This window comes from Perognathus longimembris, chromosome 1 (genome assembly GCF_023159225.1).
Source record: "Perognathus longimembris pacificus isolate PPM17 chromosome 1, ASM2315922v1, whole genome shotgun sequence".
Lineage (NCBI taxonomy): Eukaryota > Metazoa > Chordata > Mammalia > Rodentia > Heteromyidae > Perognathus > Perognathus longimembris.
Window position 1 is genome coordinate 26,185,030 of NC_063161.1, and position 26,088 is coordinate 26,211,117.

The following is a 26,088-nucleotide window of genomic DNA, read 5'->3' on the forward strand; positions in this document are numbered from 1 at the left end:
ACTGTGTATAAAGCAGTATATATAGTATCTAGGACAAAGTCAGAAGATAAGGATATTAAAGAATGTCACTTATATATAATTTTTGCAAAGTCATATTTTCTCATTATGTTTATACATCTGTGATCAGCAATAATAGGCCCATATAGATTAAAAAAATATTGTATCTCTCTCTAGTACATGCCCTTTACTAGGAAGCAGGTATAAACTCAACTTTAAAAGAAGTATTTCAAGAAAACCTGAGGTAAATAATCTAAGTTACTATTGTACATTTTTTTCTCTACTGTCTTTTTAAGTAACATTTTTGCAATAGAATATCAATGACAGCATTGCAGCTTGAATGATCCTTTCTTTGTTTCTAGAAGTTTCGTTTGAGTTAATTTATATCATATCTATAGCTTTACATATAATTATCTGCTGCTGATACTGGCACCAATGACTCATGCCTGCAATCTTAGCTATTTAGGAGGCTATGGGTCAAGATTCCGTGCTAGCCGGCAGGAAAGGCTGTGAGACTCTTCTGTGCAATTGCCCAGTAAAAATGCTGGAAAAAGAGTTATGGCTCAAGAGGTAGAGTGTTAGCCTTAGGCAAAAGGAGGTCAGGAACAGTGCCTAAGCACTGAGTTCAAACCCCAGGACTAGCATACAAAACTGAGTTGGTATTACCCATTTACAGCAGAGTTCTCAAATTTCATGCTAAATGGCACCAATGGCTCACACCTGTAATCCTAGCTACACTGGAGGCTGAGATCAGAATATCACTGAAGTGAGCCAGGGACAGAGCGCTCATGAGACTCTTATATCCAAGAAACTATCAAAATGTCAGGAGTGGAGCTGTGGTTCAAGTGGTAGATTGGTAGCTATGAGCACAAGAAGCTTGAGAACAGCATCTAGGTCCCAAGTTCAAGCCCTAGGACCAACACCAATAAACAAATAAATTTTTATGCTCAGGTTGAATAATCAGTTCTCTTTTTCATAAAGCATATTGTTTACTGATTTTAAGTTCAATTCCCTAAATATAAACTTATACCTATACACTGTGAAAGGATATTAGTAACTTTTATCCAGTTTAGTCAGAAGTCATTTATTGAATGTGTACAAGCTAGAACTGGGCCTGGCAGTAGAATCTAGGATTTCAATGAGAAGAAAGTAGAGTCTCAGCCTTCTTAGTTCTAATGTATTTTATTACTTTTCATTTTGCTTAATTTTGCTGACATTTTCCATATTGTTCCTTTCTGATGCCTTCACTCAAAATCCTCACTTTTGAAAACTGAATTCCTCCAGTGCATATTTACAGTATATAAAATACACATCAGCTCTTACGTATTCTCTACCTGACTTAACACTTAGCTATGATTAAAAATAGCTCAAACTATTCTCTTCATTAAAATAAAATCAGAATATCTGTATAGAATAACCACCAGGGACTAGACATTGTGTCTGTAGCCTTGCCTTCTCAACGAAATTGACCTTTTCTGTTCAGTCCTGCCTTCTCTTTTCTCTGTGGATATTTGAATTTGATATATATAAATACAAGAAAAGCATATTGTGTCCACGTTCATCACCTTGAACTACTTATAGCTTGCTCTTTACCATTAATCTCCCTCATTCAGACTTCCCCCCTGTAAAGCATGCTCTACTTCAAAATCAACCACCAATCCCTTTCCATATCCAGCTCATCTTAAGTCTTGCTACCAATTATGCACAATACCCTTAGGTTATTGATGCTGCATGTTTTCAATAAGCCTATAAATCTTGGCTTGTACATGATGATTTTCAGTGGAATACTAAAATCTACATTTGTCTCAGTATCTACTAAATTCCAGTTCAGGTCATCAAATGCCAAAAATCACTTTTATGCATCAGGGACCCCAAACAAACAAAACAACCCATAAAAGGAAGACTGATCATTATTGGTTCAAAGTGATGTCAATTAGGAAGGGAAAAGCAATTACTTACTGGAGGGGGGGAATAACTATAGCTTATAGGGAGGGGGGGCGGTAACTATAACTTAAACACAAACTAAATAAAGCACGATAAAGTCCTGGAAACTTCTTACTTCATCCTTTGAATTCCAATTACTTCTTCTTTCTTTTCTTCTTGTCTTTAAAGAAAATGGCTTCCTTTATGCCAATAGAAATGATCTGTCCTGAATCTCTCTCCCCTCACAACGGTCTATACCCCCGTTTCCTCAGGCCCTTGCTTCGGGCAGTTTGGTTTCTGAAGACTTTCTTTCTCTACATGCAGATCCTTCCATTATAACTTGCTTTCTCAAACTGTGTGGATACCTTTTGCTTTATTTTCACTCTTACTTTAAATGACTGTTGTCTCTTATTCCTTATTAAACCAAAAGGTTAAATAAGAAAAGGTCAATATTAGTAAGGGTTTGCTATTAAGTAACTGTTCTATACTTCTCGTGGCAGATAATTTGAGTTAAGCTTCCACACTGTGCATTCATTCCCAGGATTCACTGCTTTGTTAAGATTATGTCTAGTCCTTCACCCAATTTAATTAGTAGCTTATATATCGCTTCCCTCTTTTTGCCTCAAAGGTATTGACTACTCCCATATCAGTATTGTAGACAACACTGCCCCCTCGTGGCCTGAAAATTTGAAGGGGACAATTTTTCCAAGTAAGGTATTTCATCTATTTTTAAAATTTGCTCGTAAGCTTTTACATAATTGTAAATTTTCTTGTAAGATTTCAAACATTTAAACATGCAGTTTCAGCCTATTAGTACATATAAAGCTTTAAATTTGGACTTATCTTGGATAGGTTCAAATTAGCAATACAAATTGAATTATAAAATAGAGAAGGTAGTAGAAAACTTTTAATTTTTTTATAAAAAAGAAAACACAGTGAAGTTTTCGATGATTTACTCACAGATCAAAGAAAAAGACATAAATGCTACAACAACCCAAATTACTAGAAGATAAATAAAATTTGATAACCAGAAAGGGTCCCTCAGATTTTATTCTCCCTTTCATCTTTAGTCATCTGTTAATGTTTATAGTCTATGTTGTGAGTAGGGAGTAGAGGAGAATAGGGAGGAGAATACAAAGCTGTCATTAAATTGTATATTTAGGGATTCAGATGTATTTTTTAATGCTTTGTTTCATTAATCTTACTTTGTTGAAACAAAAGCAAAACAAAAGTATAGAATAGGGATTCAAAATCTCACATACTGATAAGGATGTGATTAGTCATGTAGTTAGTAATCCCTGCCAATGGTAAAATTGCCATGCAGGATTTTTCCTTAGGTTGAAAGTTGGTTATCTTTTTTCATTTGTTACCCAATCATGCCCCCTTGTGACTGATGAAAAGAAATTTTATGTCTAATTGAATCTATCTGTGACCATTAAAGCAACAGTATTTATACGTGGGCATCTATTGCTATTGAATGCTTTCCTTAAATGTACTATTCACTACATTCATTTATCAAAAAAGTATTTAATGAAAGCAAAATAAACTTTCAATTATAAGAATTAGCAATGAAGTCCTATGTATTTCCAAAGAGAGAATCATGTGGGATGACTGACAAGGTATTTTATTTTTCTCAGTCTTAGTCCTGAAAACTACTGAAAATTCTAACAAACAGATGTTAAAATAGATATAGAAAGTTGGGTGACTATAACTAAGTAAGAGTTATGCAGAGAACATTGGATGAATCACTTCTTAAAATATCTTTTTTCTTTTGGATATTTGAATTTGTCCCAGGAAATTCAGAATTTTCTCTTCTTTTCAGAACAGCTATGGTTTTGACTGGTCTTGACGATGGGGAGAAGTGTATGTCAAAGAAATAAAGGAATTCCTCAAACTAGCTTGCCTTGCTATTCTGAACCCCATATCCCAGAACTGATAGTGTTTCAGTATTGCTAAGTCTTTCAGGTTGAATCAACAAGAACTGCATAGCACTCATTGCACAGAGCTCTGGTGAATTCAATAGGAGTTTGTAAAATGAGAGCATAGCAGATAGAAATGAGTTTAAAAACACACTGATTATTTATGTTTTCTTGTAAAATGCTCCAAATTTTCTCTATTTTAATTTCAATAAAATGTTGGTGCACAATAAAAATCAGTTATCTCAAATAGTAGAACAGTTATCTCAAAAAGAAAAAAAATCATTTTACAATAAAAACGTTATCTTAAGCAGATTAAGATCTGTTGTATAAAAACATGGAAGGAATGCCATACATTTATGCAAATGAATCACTGGAAATTTATTAATAGACAATTGGTGAGAGGCCACAATTATAAATTAGTCGTTGGAAATAAACATTTTGTTTTATATCCTTTAGAAACTAACATACATACAAATATATTTTTAGAATTACTGAAATAGTAATTAAAAATAATAGAAAGCTCAATAAGGATAAAACATTTGAATACTAGGAATGTAGGATGAGTCAATTAGTTTTTTGATGAATAAACATATTTTTAAAATTCATGTTACTTATATTGAGCTTATGTGTACATGAGTTTAGAAAGGTAAAAGTAAGTAAAAATCTTTTGCAATATGTAAATACTTTAAAAAGTTTTGATATAATATTCAGTAATAACTTCCCATTCTTTGTCTTGACAAGTATAAACTACTCCTCATATTAAGTAATTATCCTTAAATGATTAGAGGTGTCCAAAGAAAGTAAAATGCTTTCAAGTGTTACTTGGCAAGTAGGATAGGGGAAAGGGTGCCTTTGAATGTTTCCCAAATTCTTCATAATCATAAAAGACATAAATTATGCTTCTTTTCCAAGGTATCAAGTTGTGAAATCTTTATAGCAAAAATCCATGAAACTGATGTATTTATTGAATATTGAGGCCATTTAAGAACTCACAATTAAACACATTAAAGAGATGCTTTCTAGACTCAAAGTTTTCCCAAATAAACCGATTTGGAAACTAATTCTAATATAATTCTCACAGCATGCAGCAGAAAGAAAAACCCTCAGTAAAGTAGATAAGAGAGGGATTCGTTTTTTAAAAAATTACTGTATAATAAATCATTGAATATAAAAGGGTAGTTTTCTCTAAATGTTAAGGTTTTTCAAATCATTATCTTTAGACTTAATCATCTGTGCATTCATTTCTACTCTTACTAAACATAATCTTAGAATACATTTTAGAACTTATCTTCAATATAGCAGACAATTATTATTTGAACAGCATTAACTACTCACCTAATTTTTTCTTCACTTTCTTTGATTTCATCTTCTGTGCCCTCTTCAGCATTTGCTGTGCAGTAGAAATTTCCTTGAAGCCCCTAATAAAAGATAAAAATATTGAGAACATATTTAGATGTGGTGATATGTGTCAGTGTACGCGACAGAATATGCTAAAATAAACCTACACTCTCTTCAAGCAAACCCCGTAATTAAATCAGATGACTAGCTTCTTAAATAGTATAAATATTCTTTAATCCTAAAAGTATATCTACCCTGGAACGATTCATTATATTTTTGGTGTAAAATAAGACACATACCATTCTTCTGAAATTTTTTCTTCTTTTTCAGATTTTAGCAAGCTCTTCCTAGTTAGTCTTGATTCAGGTGTCCAGGATAAAGAAGTGTTTTCTGATCTGGCAATAGAAATAAATGACGTTTAACTGAATCAACACAAGCATATCAGCACTTTTTAAAACTACAAGCTGTTTATGTTGTCTCAAACTTGGAAATAAAATCCATGTAGGTTTCAGAAGAACTTTATCTTGAAAAGTAATAAAAAGTCTGTCATTAATTTAAAATGTTTACATTGCAATTACTTGAGGCATATTTCAATCCTTTTGCTGAAAGCAATGTAGTACTGAGATTTTTATTTTAATTTTTATCTCTACCTGCAAACCAGTACAGTTCTACTTGTTTACACAGTGACTTGCATTAACTTTTTCCAAGCCAAAAGTTTTGCAATTGCTTTAGTGCATCAGTTTCACACATTTCCCTTACACTTCAAATTCCACAAAACAGGTATTTTAACATTTAATCTTCTTCCATTTCTAAACATATTTGTGTCTGTTTTTGTTATAATACAGTTGAACCTTAAAAAAAAGATTCAACTTACTTGGTGTTTAAATGTGTGTGTTCCAGTGAAAACACATTTTCTTTCTCATTGCATAGCCATGCTTCTGCGGGATAACTTGGAAAATTAAGGGACGAATCATCATATTTCAAGGCTCCAGAATTCTGGTCAGAAAAAAATAATTATATGGATAAAATAGCATAAAGCAAATTGAGAAGTTCTAGTATTTATGTGCTATTACTTGCATATTATCAAGATCCTCACGAGAAATGTCATAAAATTTAGATGATATAAAATATAATTTCTGGATTATACATAAATGGTCATTGTTTTAGGGTAAAGAAAAAAGCATTTTTTAAGTGTAGCTCACATGTATAAAATGAGTAATGGCAAAGATCTTGAAAAATCTCAGAAAACAAAAACTTCAAAGATTATCAAATAAATCACAGATATTGCAGCCCATTGACCTCTGACTGAGAATCTTCAGCTGCTGCCCCCTTAATGCATATTTTGATATTTTTAAAGTGCTGTCAACTAGTGATTTTAGTCTACTGCCAACTATGCAGCTGAGGCATATCTTTTTTTTTCTTTTTGCTACTGTGAAATAAAGTGTTGAAAGAAATCCAAAATAAAGAAAAGGAAAGGAAAAAAAAAAAAGCCCTAGAAGCAAATGAAAGAAAAGCTACATGAAAAATTACATCTGGGATGAGGAGGAAGTCCAAAGCTTCTAAAAGTAATTATGTTTTTCAAGTCAATAAATGATATTATTAATCATTGCAGCACAGCATAACCTTAAAAAATGAGCAAGGATTGAGCCCTCAGAAGTTTCCATGACATGTTACCTTTGGCCAGTGCAGCTGGTTTGGGAGGAGCAGTGTTTGTGAAGGGAAGTGGGTGGAATCTGCAGCGAGCCATTCTTTCTCTAAGGCAGCCTGCATAAATAATGACAACAGAAGGTTCAAAATTTAGTTTGCATCCATTTTACCAACCTTCCTTTTAATTGTCTACATACCATACACATTGACAAAGTACATGAGAGTTTTCATTTATTTGACATTATTACATTGCATGTATCTATTTAATGCACACACACTACAAAATAGGTTGTCTTTTTTTTTTTTTTTTTTTCATCTCCAAGTCTGGGATAAAGTGAAAACTGGATATTTGAGTACTCTGAAAAATAAGGTGCAGATTTTCCTGTGTATTTAAATGTTAATTACTCTGTGAGTCAAGTCTAGAGATAACCTTAAAAGTCATCAATTAGCTTTTTATAATGCAAGTTATTGATCACTTATGCTTCAACATTAGTTTCAATTTTTCTTTAAACGCTGAAAATAAGCTAGATTTTCTTAGTTTTCTTCCCCACAACATTTCTCAGTGGATGGAAACAAGACTGTGGCAATGAATGAAGAAATATATTCAAGATCATTCCTGATATTATTCTTTGTAAATGTGAGGATGACAGTATAAATAAATTTGAGTTTAAAAATTTGAAAACCCTGCTTTTCAATCTCTTCTCCTTGAAACATTTCTATTCCATTTATAAATTTTCAAATTAATTCTGCCTTTTTATAGTCAGATTACTGTTGTATGTTTAAGGTATAATCATGAATTTTATTTAGGTATAATGTCTAAGCCTGTAATAAATTTTTGTGCATCTTTGTGAAAAATGATAAACAGCTATTTTGTTTTTAAAATGGTTATAAGGGTAGCAAACATATTTTAACATTAAATTAAAAATTGTGACGTCACTAATTTTCCATTTTATAATTTCATTATTTTTAAAATGCCCTTTGAAAGAGCATTGGAAAGAGAGAATTAAGAAGCTGTCTATAAATATGACTTGCAAGGACAGACTTTTACTCAAGGCATTAAGTCTCAGAGATGAAATCAAATTTGTGTTATTTGAATATTATGAAAATAGGAAACTCCTAACTAGTTAATTAGTGAGGTTTTTTTTTCTAGTTTGGAATTTAACATATCTCAATTATATCTCATTTAAGATTTGCAAATAGTCAATTAGATAAAAAGGATAAGTTTAAAAGCTCTGTTGCATTGTATAATAACTGCAGTTACTAGCAATATATTTTATTCTTAAACATTGTTCATTTACCACAGAAATAAGCAATAATAATAAGTAAGAATATGTTATTTCATAGGAAAGTAGATTTAGACAGTTCATCAAGGCTAAGTATATCAAAGTGTGTTGTACACAAAAAGGTTACAACCTTGATTGGCCAAGTATAAAATTTCGAAAAGTAGTATTTGTAAATTGAGCATTAGGTAGAGGAAAAGAGAATGAGAGAGAGGGAAAGAGAGAAACAGAGAAAGAAAGAGCTCCCAACAGAACCACTACTATTACTCTTTTCTCATCCTCACAGAAGAAGAGAAAAGTTTTGAAAATGGTAGTTCAGAAACAGTGGCTGTATTTTAGGGTTTCACTACAATTAGGGAAAACAAAATACTATTTGTCATATTGGTAAATGAAAAAGTTGACATGAAAGCCACTTTCCATTTTATTTTGGAGAAACTTGTAAAAATAATGAAAACAATGAATAATAAGAAACTCATGGTGCAGGTCCAGGTGGGAAGTTGAAGTACTTTATATGCCCATATGTAAATTTAATGTCAAAACAAGTTGAATTTGTTTAAAAAAGGAGAAAGGATATGAAAGAAATTGACCAAGGGAGTTAGTGGGGTCAGGGTAGGTCATATGCATGTATGGAAATTTCACAATGTAATCTCCCTTCTATAATTAGTAGAAGTTAATAAAAGTACATCTTTAAAAAAGATATTGCAGGACTTGGAGGCATGGCTACGTTGGTAGAGCACTAGCTGATGACTGAAAAAAGCAAGTACCAAGTTTGAATCCTGATCTCTGGACCAAACTGAAAAAAAACTTTGTAAATTATTTGTAATACATTTAAGTTGCAAATGTTATCTACCTGGTAAATGATGCCATGAACCCAGTAAACTCCTACTTGTTTATATGCTCTGTTTAGCTTATGATGGAGATAAAATAAATTTAGCTGAGTTGTTTTCTTATATTTAAAAAAATGCCATCTGATGGGAAGTGACAAACAGGATTCAGGGCTCTGAGTTTTAATTAAAATTTTGAATGACAAATAACTGACAATGCAGATTTAGTCATGACAATATTAGCAGGCATCAGCTGCAATAAAACTACTATTTTTACTATGATGAAGTCATGGAAATTAGAAGGAAGCAGTACAACACAAGGAAACATGTTGCCTCACAAGTTACTGTGGCAATGGACTATGGTTGTCAGGCAAGGAGATTGGTTGTCAGGAAAGGAGATTGATTTTTTTTTTTAATCTGGAAAAATAAAATCTTAAACACCTGCCATACCACCTTCTTTATAAGTTCTGTGAAAGGCAGATGTTTCCCTTCTGCAGCTGGACAAGGTCTACAGTGACCTCCAGCACATTGACCTCACCCTTATCACACAGATGGAGGAATAGTTTCCCTTGAGAACCTTACATAAAGTGCAAAATTTTGCTTTTGTTGTTTTCATTTTTATGTGCAGAAATGCACAGAAAACTGAAAATAGATCTCTTTGGGTTTGTTTGTACATAAGGCCACAAACTTTTATAATTCTTTAACCACAGTATCTTAGCAATTTCTAGAAACAGAAGGAGGTTTAATACAAAAAACAGTCTTAACAAAAAATATAGCTAATACCATGTATCTATATAAAAGCAAGCTTACTAATATTAAATATACTTGGCATTACCTAGCATATTGAGGGAAATAAAATCTCAAATGTCAGGAGGAATTGGCTAAGAGGTATAAACATACTACTGTTCTAAAAATATATGTTAATACATTATGCATGCCTCTGTACATTCATACAAATTTTAGTTATTGCTTAAGAAAACTGTCTGTCCAGGTTATCCCTTAATTTATAACTGTGGGTCTGGAAAGCAATCCATTTCAGAGAGAACTGCAACCAGATTTACTTATATATTGAAAATGAACTTGAATAGTTGTATAATTCTTGGTTCACAGTTGAGCATGTGATCAGAAATATAGACATATAGCTTCTGATCAGAGAAGAAGGCATCCTTCTATTATTCAACTTGGCAAGACTAGAAACAATGATATCAAATAGAGAAGCTGTCATAGCATTGTTAATGTGTAGGTCTATATGCAAAATTGCTGTATAGTATAGTATATAATTTGACCCAAGAACCAGGCTTGTTTCAAGCCTCAAATCAGTGCTTGTTGAATAAACCACAGAAATTCTGAAAATAATAACTTGATCTCTCTCCTACTATGCTCACCTTCCCTGCCACTCTCTCCTAACATTTTCCTTTCCTGCCCAAACTGACTATTATATAAAAATGAACTGTTTTAATATTTCTTCATTCCTTTTGTTCATTATGAACCAATAAAAGCATAACTATACATATTATTGGAGACTACTCCAAAGCCTATCTTTTTCTAGTAAAACTTTAACCTTTTACTTTTCCTCTTCTGTAGTTTTGGTCTGTTTTCCCAGGATGTATTGTAACATCTAACACTGTATGAGGTTAATTTGAGATAAGAATCAAACATAAACCCCAGAAAAAAATTGCTTGGCTTTGTACAATTTTATTCCTTCTTGAAAAATATGACTCCACATTTATTGAACTAGACTCTGGGTTAAGGCAAAAAAAATGTGGCTGCTGTGTTTTTCTGTATTTAAGGTAAGATATTAGCTTTCTGCACTTTTCCTGGATTGAGGTGCTCATTAAATATTTGTTGTTTAAACATAAGGACAGTTATATTGAATCTTTTTATGTTTGCTTCTAAACAGCTTAAGTAAAAGTGAAGTCAAATTCTATCCAATTAAATCCAAAAACAAAACCATTGGTTAAATTTTCATAATTAATTGGAAGTGATAATACAAGTTACTATCTCACATTTAACTACCCATACATGTTATTTTAGATAATCATCTAAATATTATAGATATTTCATGACAAAATTTTCCCTACAGTAAGTTGAGAACAAAGCTCCTGGACTTGCTTCTCAAATTGTCAAGAGGCAGAGATATAAAAATTACAATTAAAAGGCAGCACAGGAGGGCAAATTTGAGTGGGTCTTATCTCCAATCATTTGGTGCAAAAAAAAAAAAAAAAGAACTGGCGATGTGGTTCAAGGAGTAGCATGCCACTGTCAGTGAAAAAATGTTGAGTGAGAGCATGAGGCCGAGAGTTCAATGTTCTGTACCAGATACACGTTTTAAACAATGGCACAAGAGCTATAAAATCAAGAAATTCATTATTTGATTTTATATATTATTGGTTTTAAACATTTCCTGCATTATTTCTCTCCACAGCACTTAATGGCAAGAGATAACATCTCATGGTGTCACACATCTGCATGTCTGGTAACATTTTTCCCCTCCAGATTATCATTTCAGGGATGTTTGCAAAGGTGACAATCTGGAAGCATGGAGAAAGTGTCACAGAGAGAAGTGGGATGTAGCTCAGTTGTGGACTCAGACAGGCCCTGAGTTTAAACTCCAAGGAAGGAAGAAAAAAAAAAAAAAGGACATGTATAATTCAGAACACAGAGATTCAATTGCTGAGGCTTGTACCTCATTCACCACAAAGGAAGGAGCTAATGTTAGCTTGTAGGATCTTTCAGGCAATGTAGTGTACTATTGTTGTTTCTACATCTTAGTACCAGAAGATGATTTGTTAACAAGATTGTACTGTTCCATTCTTTAAGTGCTATAAGTGCTCTAAGAGAGTACTTAGGCCAAAGTCAGGAGAATGACTGGTGGGGCAGGGTTTGATGTGAACCCTTTTGTTTCCATCCATATATAAATGCATCTGCTGTAGAAGCAGATATATATATATATACATATACATATATACATATATATGTGCATGTAAGTATATATATATGTATATATATATACACACATTCAACTAGATAGGCCTGAGTGGAAAACCAGTTGAATATGAAAAATTGGCTGCTATCCTTCAGGAACCTATCTCTTCCACTGCCTGAACCAAAGCTACAAATGTAAAGGGACCCCAGTTACTCCAGGGTCTCCTAAATTCATGTACCTGTCTCAGTAGATGGTTGAAGCAGAAATGAGATGTTCTTTTGGCTGTTGCTAATGACCTCATACCAACCAAAGACACACCAATCAGGCCTTCAACATTTAAAGCTACTCCCTGGTTTGCCACACAGATGTTAATAGCAAGGACTTCATACCCTGATAATAACAGGGATAACTGAGTCATTGAGTTGGCTGATACTTTTACTGGTGTGGAAGCTATCAATGTGTGACAATTTTGTGATACTCTATGAATTTGTTTTATAGAGAAGTTCCAATCTAGTGTTTTCTACTGTTTGCTTCTGAAAATTGGCATAACTTTGATCCTATACCATTGTGAATATCTTTCAGATTGCCAATCAGTTCTGACAGTTTAGGTAAGTTTGATCCTTGAATTAAGACTGAATAATTTTTCATGATATGGCAAATTGAGTCTGACCAACAGATATTTGTCTTGAAAAAAAAAAAAGCTACTTAATTAGCCAGGATTGAGTGACTCACACCTTTAACCCTAGCTATTCAAGTGGCTGAGATCTGAGAATTGCAGTTGAAAACCAGCCTGGGAAGGAAAGTTGATGAGATTCTCATTTCCAATTAACCAACAAAAAGTCTGAAGCAGAGTTGTGGTTCAAATGATAGAGCACAAGCTTTGAGCATCAAAGCTCAGGAAAAGTGCCCAGGCTCTGTGTTCAAGCCTCTGGACCAGCACAGAAAACAAACAAAAAAACAAAAATCCTACTCAACTGATAGTCTGAGTCTATAATTTAAGTCATTTCCATTTATTTACTGAGAAGTTGATCAAGAGATCAGGAGATGGTCCCAGATATTGTATCTCCCAGGGAATACACATCTTGATATTTGTACCACCTCAACTTTCAATGATACCAGGGGGTGGACAGATGTCCTGTAGAGGGTGCAATGATCATAAGACACCTTCAACTCTTCAGGAAAACTCCACAGTGACCATGAAGCCTTCAGATCTGTTCTGTTTCAATGGCCAGTATCACTTTGAAAAGCAACTTGTATTACATTTCCTTTTTTCTTTTTTTGCCAGTCCTTGGACTTTGACTTGAAGCCTGAGCACTGTCCCTGGCTTCATTTTGCTCAAGGCTAGCACTCTGCTTCTTGAGCCACAATGCCACTTCTAGCTTTTTTTTTTTTTTTTTGAATCTATATGGTACTGAGGAATAGAACCCAGAGCTTCATGTATGGGAGGCAAACACTCTACAATTGGGCTATATTCCCAGCCCATACATTTCCTTTTTTGGTGGGGATAAAAAGATACAATCTGTGATACTTCTACCTACATTGAACTTTCAAGCCCAGAAATTTAAAGATAAGACCTGAGCTATTAATAGTAAGCCTAATTAAATGCACTTCAAGGTGAACCAAGCAGGTTTTGTTCCCATTCATTTGTTAATCTACTCAAAGTAGCAACTGCAGTGATATATATTCAGAAAATGTATCTCACAGAAAAAAAAGGGATAGATATGATTGCAAGACAATTCGCTTGGATTCAGGGCCTGAGCACTGTCCCTGTCTTCTTTTTGCTCAAGGCTAGCACTCTGCCACTGGAGCAACAGCGCCACTTCTGGCCGTTTTTTATATATGTGGTGCTGGGGAATTGAACCCAGGGCTTCATGTATAGGAGGCAAGCACTCTTGCCACTAGGCCATATTCCTAGCCCCGGTCTCTTATTTTGTGAATAATTTGTGGGACAGACTATCTTTTCAAATGTGTTCATATAGCTACCAGACTAAGAAAATATAGAAACACTAAGTCTCCTGATTAAAATTTGAAAAGTACTTTTGCAATTCCCACTTATATGACACATATGCAACTATACAGCCATAAAATTACATTTCATGGCCTGGGAATGTGGTTTAGTAGTAGAGTGCTTGCCTAGTATGCATGAAGCCCTGGGTTCCATTCCTCAGTACCATATAAAAGGAAAAGCTAAAAGTGACACTGTGGCTCAAGTGGTAGAATGCAGCCTTGAGCAAAACAAGCTCTGGTAGAATGCAGCCTAGAGCAAAACAAGCTCAGGGACAGGGCCCAGGCCCTGAGTTCACACCCCAGGACTGGCAAAAAAAAAAAAAATACATTTCACACTTGCGGCTATTCAGTGTATCTAATTTTTAAGACTTCCTATGCATGATTGAAATTTTGAGTAATATCAAACCCCAGGCACAACTAAAAATGATCGTATAGGAATTCATCATGTTACTCAGAGGACTGTGTGCCATTCAAAATTTATCAATTATTCACTTGTGAAATTTTCCATTAAGTAAAAGGAACTTCTATACTTGCTAAATATCTCATAAAATACACAGAGAAACTGAGGAATTATTCTAATTTAAAGAAAATAAGGAAAGATTAAAATGCAACATGTAATCCTGGGTTGAATCTCCTACTAAAAGAAAGTGTGATTGAGAAAAGTAGCATAATCAATGATAGTCAAGTGGACCAAGGAAATGTATCAACGTGAATTCCTTGAGTTTCATAATTGACTGTGATTATATGTCATCTTTACTTCTGAGAAACCCGAATGAGGGGTGGGTAAGTAAGTACTCTCATGTTCTATACAGGTATCATGTATTTATGACAACTTTATACACTGTATGTGCTTATAGAGCAAACAAGATGTTGGGAAAACACTGGCATACTTTTCCAAGTGCAACTTGAGCCGCAAACTATAACAATAATAATTAGGGTAAACATTTCCACATAGAATACTAAGCATATTTAAGGGGAAATATTTGTTTGTTGTAGTTGCCACTTACTTCATCGAATGTAAAGTCCCCTAGATCTATTTCTTCATAGTCTTCTTCTGATTCTTCATTCTCAATTGCCTCCAGGGCTGTTGTCAGTTTCTTTCGTAATATAAAGCCCTTCCAAACTGCCTAAACAAAACATTTAAACTATGTTATAAGGGGTTATAGATCAAACCTCAAACCAGATTCTCTGTGTTATCCCATTAGGAAGATAAAACATCTTAAAACTTAGTTTAATGGCTCAATAATCTGTTTTTTGAACTTTATGTGACACTTAAAACAGCAAGATAAATTAAATGACTGCATGTGTCTAAATCTCAGGAGACTTTCTTTGTGGTAAGCAGAAAAGAATCTTCAAAACTCCCTCAACTTTACATGTAAGGTCAACCAATCAATTATCTGGCAATTCCTTCTGGATCCATTCTAAACTAAGAAGGAAGAGATACACAGAAAAGCCAATTTTGCTGATTTTCAAATGATTACATATATAAAACAAGTCAAAACCCATTTACAAAAATGACAGTATATAAAAATGGCCAAATAACAGAGGTACTAATGTGGTTCCTCATAGTTAATTTCATTTTAAAGTGAATTTAGCAGATAGCAATGAAACAAAAATCTTCAGATTAAAAAATAATCATAGATTGCCAAAGTGGCTTTGGAAGGGAGGATGCAGAGAGAGTGAATTTGATCAAGGTGTATTATACTCATCATATGGACATGTCAAAACACTTTTACAACTGATTAATGTCAATAAAAATGTGAGAAATAAAAAAAATAATCCTACAGTAGGGAAGTTCTCTATATGGTAACTCCATGTACAAATAACCTTTAAAAAGTAGACAACTTTATGAACTGCTATAGAGCTGCAGTATATATTTATGTATACATATGTAATATAAAGATAAGTTTTGCTTGATATTCTTTGAGGATTTTTATACAAATACTTAAGGAACACATACATTAAATAAACACATATTGAAGTATATATGCATGACACTTAAAATATAAGTATTTCTGAACAATATCAATAATATTATTAAAAACAAAAGAACACATTATTAATTTAATTTAAAAGCTAAATTTTCAGAACACAAGAACTGAACCAATGAGAGAAGCTTGAATTCTCCGAATATACTTCACAATTTCCTCCAAGAGAAACTCTCTAGAGAAGTAAGAAATGTTAGTATAGTATTATCATCTCAGAAAATACGTTGGCATCACACTTCATCCACAGACATATTTCTTCCCTGGAAAAACATACGGCAAGTCTAAGGAGACAGAAGGGACTGTCTTCTCTAATCCTCTTACTACTCAAGGTTTCTACATTCAATGACCCCACCTTCCTTTTTACTCAGCCTATAGGTTTCTAATTCAAATTATGATATTGTATCACTTTAAACCAACTACAAAATCTTCTATAAGAAGAAAAGTTAAATATTGTACATGAGAAGGATAAATGTCATGAAAATACCTGACATGTATGTATGGAAATGTTACAGTAAATCCCATTTTAATACACTTAATAAAATACATTAAATCATATGTTTTCAATATAAATTAGAAAAATATATGCATTGATAATCACCTTACAGTCATATAATGGGCTTTCGTTAAATATTATTTCCACTGATCTCTCCCTCCTTTCCACATGGGCATTTATTAAATTTTATTTCTCCTTACTCCTTTAATTCCAGCAATTCTATTTAGCAGTATCGAGATATTCTTGATAATGAACATTGTATAAAATTAAAAACACAGGTGGCAGGTGATAAATTCTGATAAATCTTGAAAATGAATGTAAGTATGTTTATATACATATAAATATAAATACATTTGCTACTTACATTTGAAATTCCCCTCTCACATACTTATAATGATCTCTATGCATTTATGTAAAATATATTTACATTGATCTTTGTAGAGTTCTCTAATGCATCCTTTCTATTACAGCAATGTGATTTCAGTAATGGATAAATCCAAAAAGCACATGCTCAGTTTTTGGTCACATAATAAACACTAACATTAACATTATGTGATTCATGTATCCAGATTTTCAGACACTTCAACCTCAAAGATGACCCCGAGGCTTTCTTTTTTGGGGCCCACCAGAAAGAAGACACCATGAGGGAGTATGGGAGGTTTTTTAAGGAAGATATAGGAATGGTGTACCTATCATCAACCTACATTTATTTGATCAGAACTGAAAATGGGGGAAGAAAAACAATGCAAGGAAAGTTGGGAAATCTAGTTAGTCTTTCAGTCAGGAAACAACAGCAACAGCAATAACAAAAATAAAATGTGATGAACAGTTTCCAGCATAATATTTTTTTGAAATTTTTATTTTTTTATTCCTAAATCTGTGGCTCTATTCCCAGGAAGCTTAGGCAGCCTAGAACTTATGTTTTAGGACAATGGTTTAAGAGAATGGATGACTATGCACAGCAGAAAATAAAATTAAATTGAATTCAGTGAGTTGACAATCATGATACAAAAGACTTGCACTAGATTACAAGGAGAGACTGGATTCTGCTGCCTTTAATTACAGACCCAAAGATCAACTAAACGATATCTAACAGAGATATGTGTCACCAAAGAGACAGTTTTACAAAATAATACACTTCTTTTTCAAAAGGAATGAAGCAAAATTTGAATAGCCATGAACAATAAATGCTGGAAAATGTACTCCTTGTTCAATAATGGTAGGCAGAATTTGAACTGCATAATATGTATATTCCTTAGGCAGTAGACCTAGATTCTGAGATAATATGTAAGGTATCTTTCTTTTTCTAGCAGTTTTCTTGAATCAGTTGGCCCCCTCCCCAACCCCACAGCTAAAACTATAAATGCACTGATTTCAAGAAGAGTACGTTGCAAACTAATTAAGCAGAGTCAAATGCTGGCTATTAGAACCATAAGATCATTCTTAAAACTATGGTTTTAAACTGGGCACTGGTGGCCCACACCTATAATCTAAGCTAATAAAGGAATAAGATATAAGAATTGAGGTTCAAAGCCAGTCCAGCTACCCCCACCCCCCCGCCAAAAAAAAAATCCATGAAATCTCCAATTTATCAGTAAAATGTCAGAAGTGGAGTTTTGGCTAACATGGTAGAGAGCTAGCTATGAGTTAAAAAAAAAAAAAAAAAAGCCAGTGAGAGTGAGCATCTCTGAATTCAAGTCCCTGTACCAGCACAAAATAATAGGAAAAAAAAAACAATAGGGAAAAGGAAAAGGAAAGGGAAGGGGAAATGGAAGGCTAAGTGAAAGTAAAAGTAAATAAAACAAAACAAACAAACAAAATAACAACAATAAACCCTAAGGCCTTCATGGTAAAATCTAGGAATCTGAAAGAAAAGGAGATCCCATCTTTTTCCCCCTTAATTTAATGGTTTCAGTTTTATGTACTACACTGCCAAGCACGCTCAGCATCTACTTCAAACTGTACACACACACACACACACACACACACACACACACACACACCTTCAACAGAAGTCATTATGCAGTCTGCAATGTGATATTCTTACCATATTCTAGTCTGTGTGACTACTACTCCACACTCTACAGCTAACACTCTTGTCCATGCCATTTCTACTTGTCAGGATAATGAAGTAGATCCTACCTGATGGTGTCAACCTACATTAAAAATCCCTCTACTGTCTTCTATCATCAGAAATATCAATGTTTTATGCTATGACTGACGATTGTAAATCCTTTACATCCTTTCCAGCCATCCTGGTCTTGTTCCTTAAACATTGTGGGTATGCTACTAAGTCCTCTGATATTGCTTTTGCTGGGAATATTGTCACTCTAATGAAACCTTTCATGGGTTTCCATATCCATCCTAGCCAACATGGAAAACTTCCTTTTGACATCCCAAGCCCAATTTTTCATCCTTCTCTCATCACTGACTAACGTATTTATCCACCACACATCTCAACAAAATGTAAGTTAATTAGGTCTTATGGATGAAGAATATGGGGACATTTGAAATGCTTATTTAATTTGCTACTATTATGTTGAGGCTTAGTACTTTCTGTAGATCTTATTTTATATATTTATTTCATTTATGTTTGCCTCAATCAAGGCAGGAATTTTGGCTGTTTTGTTTGTAGCTTTATTTCCTAAAGTTAGGACAGCCGCTGATACATTTAACAAAAATGTAAAAAATATGAAGAGTTAGTAAGTCAAAATAGGAATATAATCCAGGTAAAATTCACTTTAAAACCTTGTCCTGGCAAAACAGACAACTCCATTTACTTCTTGCTTTCTGATGAAATAAGTATTGAAAGAATTCTAGCATTTATTTTGGTAGATTTTTTTAATGCAAGTTCCTAGAAATAGCTATCAATAAGGGCAAATAAGAATTGTCTCACTAGCCAAATCTTAGCCAGTTTGATGAATGCCACATTTGAGAGGTTTTAAGCAGGATTAAGTGGTTAGCCTTGATACAGTCATGAACACACATTTTATATTAAAATACTGTTTCCTCAGTCCAGATTCTAAGAAGCTCGCCACTAACCTATAGCGAACCTATGGCCTACATGTCCTTGAAAACATTGAACAGCTCCATGTGACTGTAAATCACTGTACTGGAGCTATTTTTTTTATACAGAATAACCTACTAAGAGACACTTAATACATCTTCTATGACTAACCCATATTATGCAAAATTAAAATTGACCTGAATACGAAGAGCGGCCTTCTCCCTTTGTTCTTGAAGAGTTATAATATTTTCTTTTTGTCTTTTCTTTAAAACAGCCTGGTTACTGATGAAGGAATTTCGTTGAGGTACTGTTGCAGCACAATGTAGCTTTGTAGAGAAATGGATTTCTCTACGTGTGATGTAACCACGCCAGTGAGCCTGGATTATTACAGCCGCTGTACTACAGAGTAGAAAAAAATTAGTATGTGTGAATATACAATTGTAAGAGATTCTATATTTAAACAAGAAACACAGAAAAAGTTATTTAAAATTAACAATAACACGTTTCCCTTTGTTTAAATACAGTTATGGGAATAAAAATAGTATGAGGACCTTCACATCTGGGGGTGGGTAGGAATGGACATGTAGCTTAAATAGGGATTTGGGTACAAAGGAGTTTTATTTCTTTTCAGAAGGGGACATTATGGTCAGAAGTTTTGTTTCATATTGAAGATGCTGGTCCAGAAAGAAGAAAAAGAAGGATGACAAATGTTAACCAATGCAGAGTTTGCAAAGAAGGATGAGATTCTTGTCATTGTAAGGAATAAACCTTATCCTAAGAGAAAGGACCTTAAGAATTCCTCACTAGCTTCTCTGTCCCTAAATCACACTCTTCTGTATCTATTGCAGGTACTGAACTTAATACTTTAGTTCTTTGTATCCATCTATGATAGTAGGATTAGAATAAAAATGTACAGTGTGTTTGAGATCTCAACTCTTGGAATACTTTCCTCCTCCACAAAGAGTAGTGGTCCAGAATACTGAAGAAGATTATGAAAGTAGAGGACAGTCAACCTGCAACTGTTTTTCTTCAAATTCCTAAATTTGGCTTAATAAGCCAATAGAAAAGGATTATGTTAAGCAATGCTCCCTTGAAAATGTTTTCAATAATTCTGTAAAATTCAATAAAATTTTTCCTTCCTCATGCCATTCAGTTTCAAATTAGAAGGAATGAGTTTAAAAAATTAGATATGGCATAAACTTTTTGTTTCCATATTAATGTATTTATTTGAAATTCATTACCATCATTGACTTTTAATTATTTGGCAAAGTTTATAATTCCAAAAAAATCCTTAGCATGAAAAATGTAAAGCATGCTTGGGATATTTCTATACAAATTTACAGTGAATCTTCCTGAATCACAGAATGGAAATAATCAGCAATGGGTATGCACTTTCTTTTTCCTTTTTTTCCCCCTTAGGATCTTTAGTGTACCTATTATCAGCTTTTATTCTTTAGTTATTAATATCATTTGGCTATTTTATCAATCATTAAGCAAATGTTCTAAGTATGTGCATATAAAATTCCAATGTGCAACTTTTGGATTATTTGCAATAAAGGCATTGGATAAGTAAGGTATAAATCAGAAATTATTAATACTAGTTTTTTACATTAAAAATAAATTCAGCTCTAGTATTAAAATAGTTAAAATGGCTACCAGAAAAGAAACACTGTTTGCACTAACAACTTCTAAAATCAGGAAGATGGAAAGTAACAATTACTTGGACTGATGCCCTGGTTAGTACCAGTCATTTTTGGGGAAAACTAGATTGGATACTTTTTCTGTTTGTGAATTGACAGTGATTCTCAAGGAACAAAAGAATAAAGAATTGACAGAACACCAATTTTTTTGAGTTTGATAACTAATTAAAGCTAGCCATTAGTTTTCTAAAGCTGTTTAATAGTTGTAAGGAGATGTATGCAATTAATCAAAGGTAATACTACTGGTTTACAGAGTTGTTGGGACAAATAAAGTTATAGCACTCTCAAATCCTTGCATACATACATAGTAAGTGTTTACTAGTACAATTAGCAAATACTAAACACAGATAAAGGCATCCTTTAAAAAGAGAAAGTAAAATCTTTATTTAGAGCATAGTTTTTCAAATGTATATCCTCCTTGTTTAAAATAACTTGAATTACCTGAATACTTAGAAATTTGAAAGCAGAAAAATTATTACACATTTACTCATTTTAATTAATGTAGACTAAGAATTAAACGTGAATGGGTTAAAATGTAACAAAATTACTATGTAGTAATTAATAACTGTAGTAATTAATACTCTGTAGTGATTAATAACTGTAGTAATTAATACTTTGTAGTGATTAATACCTGCACATATTATGAAAATATTTTCCAGGGATTTAATATGAAATATAGTGATTTAAATTATAAAACCATTATTTGGTTATAATGACTAAAATCGTCTAACATCCACAAGGCAAAGTGATTTATAGGTCTTACATTTTTGAATCCTGTTCAATATTTTGATGATTACTCAGCAGGGATTTCTTCATTACTGTTTCCATGAGTGGAATTTTTTTGGTGGCGATGCTGTCTATCTTGCTGTCTTCTCTCTTCTGGTCTATAAATCTTTCCTTATTTTTTCTTTCCATATTTTCACCCAAGAAAGAGAAGCTTGAGGCTGAGTGGCTAGAATAAATGTCAATCAATTTCTTAGGACTCTCTAATGCTTCTGCTTGGTGTTCATTTGCATGAGACTGAGAGAGGGTCCTGTCACTGTTCAGAAGGGTGGGATGACATGGAGGAGTTTCTGATTTGTCTCTCTTGGTCACATTAACATCTCCATGTTCATGTTCACCTCTGAATTCATTACTTAGTGCCATCAACTTGTTAAAGGAAAGACAGAGTTGTTCTGCAGCATCCCAAGTGAATATGTCCCTGAACAAACATGATAACAACATTTAATAAGAAGAATTATATCTATAAACATTACAACTTGTATATGCCACAGATAAATGTTAAAGTAACCACAACGTTCACTCACAGTTATTTCTAGTTATTTATTTTGAAATTGATCTAATTAAGAGTTTTGAATTATGTGTTAGGTTTATTTAGATGTCAATCCAGACAAAATGTCTGGAAACTGTAGGGCCATTTTTATTTAAGATATTTTTGGTAGAAATGAGAAAAAATCATGCTTTTATTATAATAAGCAGCAGAAATCATGGTGGCCTAAATTTAGAGACTTTACTTGTAAAAGTATACTTTCTACATTGGCATTTGCCACGCCAAATATTTGTATTGGACATTTAAACAAAGAGCTTATATTATGGGAAAGTTTTTATTTCTATTTTGCTCTGGAAAAACAATCCATTGCAAAAGTATTTGAAATATTTCAAGACATAAATGAGATTCTCTTGAACAAGTGTTTAATCCCTATCTTTTGGATTCTAAGACAAGCAACTGAGTAGATGTTTATGTTTCCCATGGAACTCTCAGATTCTTGATTACATTTTCATGTTCTTTTATTTCAATTTATTATAGTTTAATTTTTACTTATTTAAAGTATAACAATGCTGTTCAATGGTGAATGGCTTGCCTAGCATGCATGTGCCACTGGGTTTGATCCCTAGCACTGAAAATTTTATTAATAAATGAAACTTTACTTATTGCAATGTTATACGTTCTAACTATATTAACATATAGCCAAACACTGGCATATTTCCTCTGAAGTAATGCACATTTATTTAACCATAGTAAATAAAATGGAAGTTACAATGATTTCCTAGAATAAAGAGATAATTTTGTAATCCCTAATTAAATCATAACAGCAATTATTACTTAAGAGGTCTAATCTTTAAATCACACATTAACAACTGTATTTGAAGACAAGTTATACAAAAGGTTCCTCTGATATAGCCTTGTGCATTACTACATACTCATAAGGAAACAGTAATGTAGATTTGCACAAAACAAATATAAATAATTTAGTTATCATTAAAAGTGAATATTATTTCTAGAATAATTTAAATTGATTTTCTATGGGAAATATTTTCTATATGAATTGATTTAAAGAATTTAAACAGCAAATTATTTCATTCAGGATAAGAGTGTATGACAGTATAAACAATAATAAAGCACATTATTCTGTAATTAACTTTAGACTTGAAGAGACCCATAATGCAGTTAAATAGTTATAATATGTAGTCACTTATTGGGTACATGTGAGAAAATATGAATAATTTTTCTATTTTATTTGCATTTTATAGGGCAATGCAATTTTAAAGACTCAGTTATAAAACATAAGTTATAGTTCATTCATTATAATGGATTCAGAGTTAAGACTGGAGAAAAGATATATTTATTTCTTCAATACTAGATTATGACTACTCTCAGCTTCTGTCCTCTGGATATAGAGAAACATTGTTTGCTTTTCTCTACAGTGTACCCATAATACCAGGTAGAAATGCAATATTTGATGAATAGTCACCTTAACATATAAGAGAAGTGTCATGACTTTTAACTTTATGTTGATCTATGGATTCTATGGAGATATACAATCTTGAGCATATAATGGTTTACTGAATTTATGACGTTCTTCTACATTCAAAGCACATATTGACATTTTCCTAAGGATAAAAATATGATGCCAGAAGATTTCCTTCCTTCCTTCCTTCCTTCCTTCCTTCCTTCCTTCCTTCCTTCCTTCCTTCCTTCCTTCCTTCCTTCCTTCCTTCCTTCCTTCCTCCCTCCCTCCCTCCCTCCCTCCCTCCCTCCCTCCCTCCCTCCCTCCCTCCCTCCTTCCCTTCCTCCCTCCCTCCCTCCCTCCCTCCCTTGCTTTCTTCCTTTGTTTTTTTTTGTTTGTTTTTGTTTTTGTTTAAACTGGTCCTGGGGCTTGAATTTAAGGCTTGGGTGCTATTCTTTAGACTTTCCATGTTTGGCTGGGGATATGGCCTAGTGGCAAAAGTGCTTGCTTGCCTCGTGTACATGAAGCCCTGGGTTCAATTTCCCAGCACCACATATATAGAAAACGACCAGAAGTGGCGCTGTGGCTCAAGTGGCAGAGTGCTAGCCTTGAGCCAAAAGAAGACAGGACAGTGCTCAGGCCCTGAGTCCAAGGCCCAGGACTGGCAAAAAAAAAAAAAAAAAAAAAAGACTCTCCATGTTCACGACTCTCCAAGATTTACCCTTTGAGGCCAGGGCTGCGTCAGGCTTTTTTCTTTTCTTTTCTTTCTTTCTTTCTTTCTTTCTTTCTTTCTTTCTTTCTTTCTTTCTTTCTTTCTTTCTTTCTTTCTTTATCTTTCTTTCTTTTTTCTTTCTTTCTTTTTTCTTTCTTTCTTTTTTTTTCTGAGTAGTTTATTAGAGTTAAGTCTCATGGACTTTCCTGTCTGGGCTGGCTCAAACTGCCATCCTCAGATTACAGCCTCCTGGCATCAGATGATTTTTAAAGGTGGAATGCCTCCCCAAACAAACCATCTTTCATCAAAACTAGTATGATTTTGATAATCAGAATTGTCTTTGTTTTGTATATTCACTATTTTATATATAACAAGAAAAAGATAAAAAATTTACCTATTTCCAGTGATACAGTTTTCAGTCAGTGAAGTGAGTTCTTGAATCTGGCGCTGACAAAGATCGAGGAAACACATGGATTCTAGCTGGTGGTGTTCTACACTGGGGATTTCTGAACAAGAGGTCAGCATATCACCATTCAGGATTCTTAGAGTGGGTAATATTTTAAGTAGGGTTTGTCTAATGGAAACAGACACATAGCAAAACTTGATTAGACGACAGTTGATTGGAAGATTTTAAGTGAATCTCCCTAAAATGTTAACTTTTTCTTGGAGGAAAATTATAAAATACTGATAAAATATAGTAAAGAAGAAAATGAATGGACAGACCCAAGGATAGGAATGCAGCATTGTTCACAGCCAGCTCTTCACAGATTCATTTGGATCAAACAAGAATCTCAGTAGAGGATCTTGCATGTATTTCCAACTGATTCTAAACTTTTTAGAGACAGAAGACCCAGAAAAGCTAACACATTTAAGGAGAAAAATTAGAGAACTGACAATCTTGTTTCAAGACTGATTATGAGATTGTGATCATCAAGACAAGGAAGTAATGGGGAAAAATTCCAAAATAGATCGGGGAAGTAAGAGATAGGCTAACATAAGTAGATCCCCATAATCATTGATTAAATACTACATGCAGGCAAAGGGAGCAAAGATAATTCTTTTGGAAAATTGTGTTAAAAATGACTGAATCCACAATAAAAAAGAAAAACAATGTAAGTGTTGACAGACCTTAAATAATTCACCAAACATTAGCCCAGAGTAGACCATAGGCCAGCCTTGGTCACTCATTCCCATAATGCTAGCCAATCAGGAGGCTGAGAGATGAGGATTTACGTTCAAAACAAGGTTCAAAACCAGCCCACACAGGAAAGCCCATGAGACTCTTACCTCAAATTAAACACCAAAAAGCCAGAAATGGAGCTGTGGCTCACATGGCCCAGTGCCAGCCTTGAGCAAAAGTGATCAGGGACAGTGCCCAGGTCTTGAGATCAAACCTCAGGACTGGGACTCAACTCACACACAAACCAAACATAATACACAAAACTGTAAAACTTCTAGGAGATATAATAGTGTTATTGAGAATGTTCCAAGTGGCACCACATGGTAATCACTCATATAAAAAGTGACACCATACTGGCAATGGAGAAAACTGTATTTTGTTATCAAACATTTTTTATTTTTGACATGACTATTGATAC

The 26,088-nt window shown here is 33.5% G+C and overlaps 1 protein-coding gene across 1 annotated transcript in view; it reads right to left on the reverse strand.

Moving 5' to 3' along the window:
* The window catches only part of Lrriq1 (leucine rich repeats and IQ motif containing 1), a 125,306-nt gene that overhangs the window by 63,375 nt on the left and 35,843 nt on the right, over positions 1–26,088 (reverse strand). The window contains exons 16-23 of the mRNA XM_048358662.1: positions 24,885–25,064; positions 21,813–22,250; positions 19,547–19,748; positions 14,869–14,988; positions 6,852–6,941; positions 6,052–6,173; positions 5,477–5,572; positions 5,175–5,257 (exon numbers count right to left, since the gene is read on the reverse strand). Of these exons, the coding sequence (XP_048214619.1) occupies positions 5,175–5,257; positions 5,477–5,572; positions 6,052–6,173; positions 6,852–6,941; positions 14,869–14,988; positions 19,547–19,748; positions 21,813–22,250; positions 24,885–25,064 (1,331 nt within the window). The remainder of the gene's footprint in view (positions 1–5,174; positions 5,258–5,476; positions 5,573–6,051; positions 6,174–6,851; positions 6,942–14,868; positions 14,989–19,546; positions 19,749–21,812; positions 22,251–24,884; positions 25,065–26,088) is intronic.